The sequence below is a fragment of the Prunus dulcis genome, chromosome 5, assembly GCF_902201215.1.
Source record: "Prunus dulcis chromosome 5, ALMONDv2, whole genome shotgun sequence".
NCBI classification, from domain to species: Eukaryota; Viridiplantae; Streptophyta; class Magnoliopsida; order Rosales; family Rosaceae; genus Prunus; species Prunus dulcis.
This window is the reverse complement of record NC_047654.1, coordinates 3,964,995-3,974,941: the sequence shown is the minus strand read 5'-3', so window position 1 is coordinate 3,974,941 and position 9,947 is coordinate 3,964,995. Positions and strand designations below refer to the sequence as shown.

Sequence of the window (9,947 nt, the reverse complement as noted above, 5' to 3'; positions counted from 1 at the left end):
TAACTAAAACGACGTAGTTAACTAAAACGACGCAATTTAACGTCGTTAGGTTTAATATAACCGACGTTGTTTTCAACTAGACGAAAAGTTGCTTACATATAAAACCATTTCAAAAAAATAATACGGCAGTTANTCTTGAAATGAACAAAAGGCTTTTGCTCAAAATTCCTAAAATCAAAACACTTTGGTCTAATGTGTCCTAATGTGCCACAATGATGGCATATAGGAATGAACCTTTTTGGTTGTAGGAAACCAAATTTTGCAAGTGAAGAATGTTTATCTCTTGTACAAACCACAGACTTTACAGTCGCATACCCCTTAAAAGATGACACATGAGTCTTAAACTCACTTTCTTTGGAAACTTGAGACTCAATCCTAAGGATATTACACCTAGGTCGAATGTGTCCTTTCACACCACAATGGTGGCAGGTAGGCACAAATTTGGATTGTGGAAGAGACAGCTTTCCCTTAGAAACAATATTCATGGAGTCAAAACCCAAGTTGAGACCATGAACAAATTTTGGAGCTTCTTGAGTTGACACATCTTTGACAAAGATTGTCTCAAATGATGAAGGTGTAGAAGACTCATTTATATATCCTAAACCTCTTTTATCACCGAACAATTTTCCAAAATTGAGCATTTTATCAATCTTTCCAGCACCAATGGTTAAACCTTGAATCTTTTCTTTTTCCAACTTAAGTTCATGTTCCAATCTTATATTTTCAAATTGTAAAGCATCAAAAGATTCAGATTGTTTAACCATGTTGATTTCAAGTGATTTTATCATCTCAAACAAGTTTTGAACCTCAATGTCTTTCTCAAGTAACATGCATTGCAAATCAGAATTTTCAACCACAAACTCATCATGCACGACTACATTTTCATGCTCAACTAATGACTTTTCAAACTCAAATAAAATCAGTCTATGAAGAAACAAGGATTTGTCATTTTCAAGTACATTCAACTTCTTAATCAAATCAGAATTTTCTTTTTCAAGAGTGCTAACTTTATGATACAATTCATACATGTCAACTTCATTCTCATACAAGCTATCACTCAACTTCTTTTTGGCCATTTTGAGAGTTTCATTCAGTTCATCAAGTTCCTTGACCTTTTCTTCCATCATGAGATTATGTTCTTTGAAATTACAGGTTTCATTGAAAAGCATATCATACTTTTCACATAGTTCCCTGTATGACTGGTCATCTTGTTCCTTGTATGACTGGTCATCTTGTTCTCTATATGACTGGTCATCTTGCATATCATCTCTAGACACAGATTCTTCCTTAACTACATGAACTCTAGCAAGGCTAGAGTTATGAACAGAACCAACAAGGGCAAAATTATTTGCCTCTTCATAAGATGAAGTGATATAGTTATTGGAATCATCACTACCATTATCACTCCATTGTGCACTAATTGACTCTTCTCTCCCATTAAACTTTATCTTGTGGTTATTTGCACATTCCACATCAATGTGACCAGCACCACCACATAGATAGCACTTTACAAGACCTTTCAAACTTTTGTCATCCCTAAAGCCATAAGAGTCCAAAACATTCATCTCCTTAAAAACATTGTCTTGAGACACACATGTAGACGAACTAGGAAGATTCTGACAATTCCTAGTGACTTTGGTTTTATCTTTGACAACCCTTCTATAATTCTTAACAAACAAGGCAAGCTCATCATGAATGCAAGGAGCAATTTGATCCATTTTTATGTTTGCACACCTAATACCAACTAGCACCCAAAGGATCTCTCTATTTATGTTTAGAGCTGGTGCTCTGATACCAATTGAAATTGGTACTTAGGTGACGAGGGGTAAATTTAAAAGATATTCAACCAAGAACGCAACAAACTTCACACACTCTAGACCTTGACCAAATACTCTTATGACTAGTCAACTGTCAGATATGAATTATACCAAACAATAACATACACAGAGCATACCAAGATGTACCTGCAGGCCTAGAGAATTACTAGTGACAACCTAGGCACTCAGAAGGACCCATCAATCTAGGCATCCCCTGTGCTAGCAACAACTATGGTGAAAGTGTGTGAAGACAACATAATCAAGCAAACACCAAACAGCAGAAAAAGATGACTAGTCAACCGCACAAATTCAGATGACTAGTCAACTATCAAGAACACAAACCCAGATGACTAGTCAACCACAAACCCAGATGACTAGTCAACTACCAAGAACACAAACCCAGAAATTCATACGATGACTAGTCAACCACCAAGAACACAACCCAGATGACTAGTCAACCACCAAGAACAGAAACCCAGAAAATTTACAGAGATGAAAACCAGAAATTGTTCACCCAGAAACCCACCATTGGGAAAAAACTGGGGGTCATCAACCGACCAGGCATTCCACTAAGTAGAAAAAGATTCTTACAAAGAACACTAGCAAGCTCAAGAAATTCCTAGGTCTATTTAGGAAGATGAGCTATACCTCCTTTGTGCAATCTTCTTCTCCAACTTAGCAAAGCTTGAAGCTCAGTTCTTCATGGCAATGGCAGCTCCTTCTCCAGCTCTTTCATCCCATGGCACTAGCTTGCAAGCTCTAACTCAAACCGAAACCAAAATTTGGATTCAAATGAGAATGACCAATTTCCTCAAGAAACCATTCTCTTGAAGAAATTAGTCTTGAATCTGACCTAGATATAAATGAGAGATTATTCTATGTAGCTAGATGCAGATTCAAAGTCAAATGCAGTTTTTCAAGAAGAAATCATTTTGGAAAAACTCATAGATGAAATATAGGATGGTTCTCTCGAAGAAGAAGAAGCAAAAGATGGCAAGCCAAACTTTCCAAAACTTCCACCCAAAAGAGACGACCCCAAAATAGGAAACAACTAGCCTATATAGACAGAAATTCCCTTAGGTCATAATGCCTACATGGCAGCTGAGAGAGAAAGGAGAATAGGACAAAAAGGTTTGTTATCCAGCTGGAATTCCTACAGAGCAAGGATGACTAGTCATACGAGAAACAGATGACTAGTCATCATTTTATGAAAACAGTTTTAATGCCATGATATGCAATGCATACTTACCTTTGTCAAATTGCTTGAACCTCCATAGGATAATGTTAGTTTAAGAACACCTAGAGAAGCTATTCTTAAACTAAGCTTGAGCTTGATAAAAACAATCAAAATCCTATTACAAAATTGTCAAGGGAAGCCAAAAGAAATAACTCAAAATGCATACATTAACAAATAGACATTGTTTTCCATAATTTAGGAATAGGATATTGAGATGAATTTGAAATTTTGGAACAAAGGATCCATCATGAGAGTTTTAAAAGAAATTCTTTGATATTGGCTTGACTTGCATTCTTGAAACTTGTTGACTCGCTGGTATGGTATCTATAGTTGGACATTTGTTTTCATTATTTAGGAATATGGGAGACATTGCTCAAAATCCAAAAATATTTTGGAATAAATACTTACTCAAAAAAACCAATGCTTAGTTGATAAAACAAGAAGTATACTAGTGTTAGTGATTAATGCGTGTAGGACACACTTTAAATTTTCGCCCTGGTCCTTTGAAAACTCAGGACTAGCCCTGGTTCTTAACAATTGGTATAAGAGTTAAGTCACTACACAACTAGGCTCAATTCCATGGAACGGGTGATTATAGGATGAATTAAAATGACCGGTGTTATGTATGGGCACGATATCCAGTCATTGAATATTGGTAGTTGAGTGAAGCTGCCGCAAGTCGATTTACTGACAAAATCTACCCATGAGTTCTTAACAGATGACCTCGTACCAACTTTCAGTTGTCTCTGGTTTAGTCGGTAGGATTAGACCAAGGCGACCATAGAGGGAAGCTGAGCCGAGTATGTAGTATCGCGGCCCATCCATAGTTGTCAACTTCATTAAGTGTAGGGTCGGTCGGGCAAGACTATTCGAGTCAACCATGGTCTGTAAGGGGTTACAACCCCTGGTTCTCGATCGAGGTGGTAGAGTCAGTTGGGTCGTGTTCAACCAAGTGATGAGGCACTGCTAACTGGGCCGTCCATGTGGCATATCATTAGTGGTCAATCAGCTCAAATGGGATGAAATATATGCCAACATCACGGATTCTTTATTGTTACACATTTTTCATAAATAAATAAAATATATATTTACACATTTGTAGTAATATCATTAATGCTATAATTACTTAAGTAGATTTATAATATAATTAATTAAAATAAAACTATAAATTATACACATGAATTTTGAGTACATGCATTTAGAAATTGTGCATTCATCCGTATTTCACTATGATAACACATCACTTATATTTTCCCTTCGCCTTTTATCTTTAGTGATGTCCCCTATCTTTGTCTTAATTGAGCATATTAGCCTCTAAATTACTTACCATCATCACGAATATTCTATTGGATGATAAGACCAATATTAATCCGATGAGTGAATGTGACAGATACATATACTAGCTTAATAGACAAACCTCGTTATTCACTAGATAATAAAGAAAAAGAAATGGTTTAAAATTATCACACGGTTTAAGCACTTGAAGTCAAAGCACTTTAAAATAATCTCTTCCACTAATTACAGTAGGATATGGTAATTACCAAATAAAATAAGCAACTAAGAATGCGTTACAAGTAAAAGAGCTAGCTCATCCCTGTCGGTCTAATTAGTGGCAGACTGAAGACGATGCAAACAATGTTATGAAAAAGTAAGTTTTATTGGTTTAGTCGTTGGTGGAAAAAGCTATGTCAAAACACTTGATCAGCTTTCAGCTTGTTTAAGAGAGATATGATAATTAATCAATTCTTAATCAAAAGATTAAAATAATGTAATTGGTTTAGTCTTTGTCTTTGTTAAAGAGAGGGATTTACTTATGTGACAACAAGAAAATTAACAAAAAAGAGAATTTAAGAAGAAGATGACAAGTGCAGACACTGAATTATAAGTTGTATATGACAGTCCACATCCAAGTGGAGTACGTTGGACATACGTTTATTTGATTGATTGAACTTACTTTGGTAATTAATTAGGCAATTTGGCCTCCTTAAAGGAGATAGAAAATTTAGAGAGAACAAAAATAAGTCTTCCATTTTGGCCTCCTTTGAATGTAAAAAAAGTTTGCTATGGCATCCTTAATTTTTTTTTAAAATAGGGTTATTTACTCAAATGGTCCTCAAATTTATACTCGAGTTGCATTTTGGTTCTTCAACTAAATTATTCGTTCAAATGGTACACCAACTCTTTATTATTAGGCGAATTGGTACTACCGTTATATTTTCTGTTAAATTTAGTCATGTGAGCAGCATATGTTACATTTGTGGGGGTAAATAAGACTTTTGACAACTAAAAATATATGATTAAAATTTAATTAAAAATTTAATTTATTTTTTAAATTAATTAGAAACTATAAAAGAATAAAAAACAACAAAAAGTAACCCTAAAAAAAATCCAATCCAACCATCCTCTCTCTCTCTCTCTCAAACCAAGAGCCTTGCAAAGCCAGTAAATGTTTGAAGAGAGAAATATAAGGAGATAGAGGGAGAGAGGAGGAAGGGACATGAAGGGAGGGGAAGAGAGTGGGGGCTGTGGGAAGACGGGGCGCTGGGGCAATAGTTATCGAGCTTGGGGTTGGGGGTTGGGAGGTGGGAGAGGCAGAATTTTTTTTTCTTTTGATTTTTAGTTTTGTATTTATTTACTATTTTATTTAACTTGACTGTTTTACCCCTATATTTGATGGCAATATTGACAAAATATAACAGTAGGACCAAAGTGCGATTAATAAAGAGTTGGTGGACCATTTGAACGAATAATTTAATTGAGAGACCAAAATGCAATTCGGGTATAAATTTAAGGACCATTTGAGTAAATAACCTTTTTAAATATTATATGCCCAATCCTTAATTATATGAGTTTGGTAAATAATTAAGAGCCATAATAAAGGATGATGTGAAGAAAAACATAAATATTGTCACATGTACTATCACACAATGCTTCCGAGAATCAGAACCTTTTCCTCTATATTTTTGGCCTTCTACCAAAACAAAAAAATCGTGTTTAGCTGCTGGTTTCCTAGATTTGTTGGTTTTGAGATATTACTAAAGCATGTCTTAGGTTCGAGGACTGACACCGATCAGATCAACATAGTACTAGAAAAATGGTGTTTAGTTTGGATATATTCATTTTCTTCTTTTTTCTACTTATGGTATTACATGATTGCATCATCCATGATAAATTGATTCTAAACAAACATAAAGTTGGCGCTTGTAGCTCAAATGATAATAAACTTTTACCTTCACAATTAATTAACCTTAGAATCTCTCATATGTAACTTACTTTACTGCCCATTTAATGAGATGTGTCATTTTGTTTCCAACCGAGCTAAAACAATTTTTGGATGTCTCTGATTAAACGAAGTCATTGTAATTTTGCTTCAGTTTCCCTAATACAAATTCATCACTTAGATATCGGAATTGTCAATTAGATTACAAAATAGGAATCTTAATTAAGCATGTATCACTTAGGCCTTCAAGTTAACATATTTAAATTAAGCATGCAACAAAGGACTCACTAGTGTAGTGGTTTGGAGTAATTGCTCCTCCCAGAAAAGAGTCCTAGTATTTGTGTAGTGTGTGTGTGTGAGTTTAGTATATTATCGCCCCTCTCAATAAGAAAAATCCATTTTTTTTTAGAGAAAAAAGAAAAAAAGGTTAACATATTTAAATTAATTCCAAATATTTGAACTAGTCACATAAAAAAGAATGAACTCTAAAGTGAACCATACAAAGAACATATATGGGCATGCCTAATCAATTAATGCCCCAAGAAACTTCATCAGCATATTACCAGTTGTTTAAATTCCAAGTAGTACTTAAGTTCCTCTTTATTTCTCATAAACCCCTGTTGTCTTATTAGCTCTATAAACTATCTTAAAATCTGACCCACAAGTTGTGCTTGGGATATTTGAACCAGTGAACACACATATGGATTGACGTTGAAGCCAAAGTTAACTGTCCTGCTATACAGAACACAGCTAGTGGAGGTGGCATAAGTTATTTTAATGTCTGTTGTGCTAAAATACAACTGCTTGTTGCCCAACTTTGGTGATACACTCGAGTGTTAGGGTTTCATTTTGTCTCTACTCTCCCCTCTCCTCAGCCTATCCCCTTATTTAACCCATTTCACAATTTGGTTCCACATCAACTTCTCCATCAATATCTCTATATCTTAAATGTTTGTACAAGTACCATTCTACCATGGCTGAGCTTGGCCTTCTCTCCTTGACCGAGCTCCAAAAATTGGCTCTATCACAACAAAACCAATCGCAATTATTAAACCCTAGCTTGCCCCCAAAAGCCTGGATGTGGAACTCTAAGCCAGCTCAAGAACCCGAAGATGACTCGTGGGAAGTGAGAGCCTTTGCGGAGGATACCGGTAATGTAATGGGCACCACTTGGCCTCCAAGGTCTTACACTTGCACATTTTGTAGAAGGGAATTCCGGTCCGCCCAAGCCCTAGGAGGCCACATGAATGTGCACCGCCGTGACCGCGCCCGGCTCCACCAATCTCATCCTCCGATCAACTCAGCATCAGCCTCATCCGCTTCCACTTCCTCATTCATAATCCCAACTCAAGAATTTGTCAATGCAAATGGTGGGTTATGCCTGGTTTACCAATTGCCAAGCCCTAGTAGTATAAATGGTGCATCCTTCAACACTGCCGCAACTTTGATGAGCTCAAGTTCACATGGCGTTGAGCAATCACCATCCACTCTCCTTTCAATCTCACCCAATATTCCACCTCATGACTACTTAGCATCAGTTGTGCCACCAGGAACCAATTCCCAATATTGTCACTCAAGCAAATCAGCTGATGATCCGGAACCCTCAACACCTGAGACCGAAAATGGCAATTTTGAAGAGCTTGATTTAGAGCTTCGCCTTGGCCATGGCCGACCAACAGTACCATCTTGACCAAACAAGAGATTAAGGATCAAAATACATGGCGTGTGTCTGCAGTTGTTGGAGGAAGAGATCGTGTGCCATATATGGATGTGTAAGATTATACAGTGCTAGTACTCTAGCCAGCTTTCATAGAAATGATCTGTTTGAGATTTTTTTGTTTTTTAATTATTTTCATGGTTGGTATAATTAGTTTTTGTGTGTGAGATTGAAGAAAGCTGCAAAATGGAAGAGAAAGAGAAAGCTATGAAAGGCATATATCTTATAAAATAAATACAAAGACAGAGAAATTATGTATATTATATATATCATGTGAAAGAAAACGAATAATTATTTAGGGTTTTTTATTTTATTTTTAATAATAATAATAATTTTTTTGGAGTAGTGGTCAAGTGAGATAAAAGCTTGGCAGTGCAGTGTCATTTTCCGTTACACAGATTTCTGAGTAAATTGGGTCTACAGTGCTATCCCTGGGCATACATTTCCGTGGGGATTATTTCTATCACGTAATGCTTATTTGATTCGCTCCTCTTCTTTCCACAAACCACAAAAATGCCACTTCAAAAAATTTAAAAACCCGAAGTTCTGCTTTGATCCTTTGATTGGTTGGCCCGCCACTAATATCAGATGGTAAATATTCATTTATGATCGATCAATTCATGGAGGAGAAGTAATTGCTTATCAGTTATACGTACGATCATCACTTTCACTTTCACCACAAAATAAGTTGGGAAAGGAGACGAGTCAATTGATTTCAAGTAATGAGAATGAAAGATTCATTTCCCACGTTTGGTAATGTCGGGAAAGTAACCGGGAGATTTCACTTTGTTTTCTTTCCCATGTTTGTTTTGAGTAGGAATGGAAAACAAATTTTGTATAATGTTCCAATTATACCCATATTAAATCAAATAAAAAAAGAATGCATTTAATGATACATTGTAATTCTAAATTATTCATGGGAACAAAATAGTCATGAAAATTGTGCATTGAATGTTGGCTCATTTTCCCAAACTTTCCCATGAGGAGGGAAAACAAAACCCAAGTTGAGAGGAGGGCTTCACTTTCCCCCCTACTTTCCCATGTGCCAAGCAACCATTTTTCATACCTGGACTTAGCAAACATGGAAAAGCAATTGAATTCCCATTCCCAAGCCTTCTTTCCCATGAACCAAACGGGGCCTCTGGCAACATCACTTATGCAACATCACTCTTGCGGTTGAAATAAGTCCATGTTTAGCACATTCGTGTAATTAAACAATTTTAGGGTCTTTCTTTCTTTCTGGCTTGGTGTACCTTTTTATTCTATCGTAAATAGATTTTATCATGGCGTAGTTAAAAAAAAAAAAAAAAAAGATTTCGGCCTATTAAATGAAAATGTGTTATGACCATCAAACAAATCCATATACTTTGAAAAAAACAACATAATAAGTGCTTTTGTAATATAATGTGTTTTAAAGTTAATTATGTTGAAGAATGTAAAATCTATGTTGGAAAACTTGAATGGTTATTAGTTACTAATAACATCGATGCCCTTTTGTGGTATAGTAGTATTAGAGAGACCAACTTTTCAGATATTAACTGACATGTTTATTTGTTTCATGTCTAGGCGCACCTTAAAGCATATTTATTCACAGCAAATAAAAACTGACACATAAGTTATTAATTAAATGCGGGTAAGGTATTCTATCAGTGGTTAGATTCCTGCTCCTGCTTGCAGTTGAGCGGGTAAGGCTACTCAGTTAGACTGACAACTGAGCCCATATGTGTAGAGAAACTCGCCTGATCCCCGACGACATTGCCTGATTTTTTGTACTAGTTACGCTTCCCTTTAATAAAATCCTATCTCTATTCTCTCAAAAAAAAAAAAAATGTGCTGCAGTTATCTATGCACCTGTAAGGTCCTATGTTCTAATCTCCCATACCCCAATATCTCTTGTATATAATAAAAATGGTTGTCCCACACGAGAGGCGTATTAAAGAATGTAAAGCCGCATAT

At 35.8% G+C, this 9,947-nt stretch overlaps 1 protein-coding gene across 1 annotated transcript; it reads left to right on the top strand.

Moving 5' to 3' along the window:
• The first annotated feature begins 7,203 nt into the window (after positions 1–7,203).
• On the top strand, positions 7,204–8,061 carry LOC117629184 (transcriptional regulator SUPERMAN-like). Its single transcript, XM_034361687.1, has one exon. It carries the CDS (start codon positions 7,248–7,250, stop codon positions 7,962–7,964), a length of 717 nt encoding a protein of 238 aa, XP_034217578.1. The 5' UTR covers positions 7,204–7,247; the 3' UTR covers positions 7,965–8,061.
• The last annotated feature ends 1,886 nt before the right edge of the window (positions 8,062–9,947 follow it).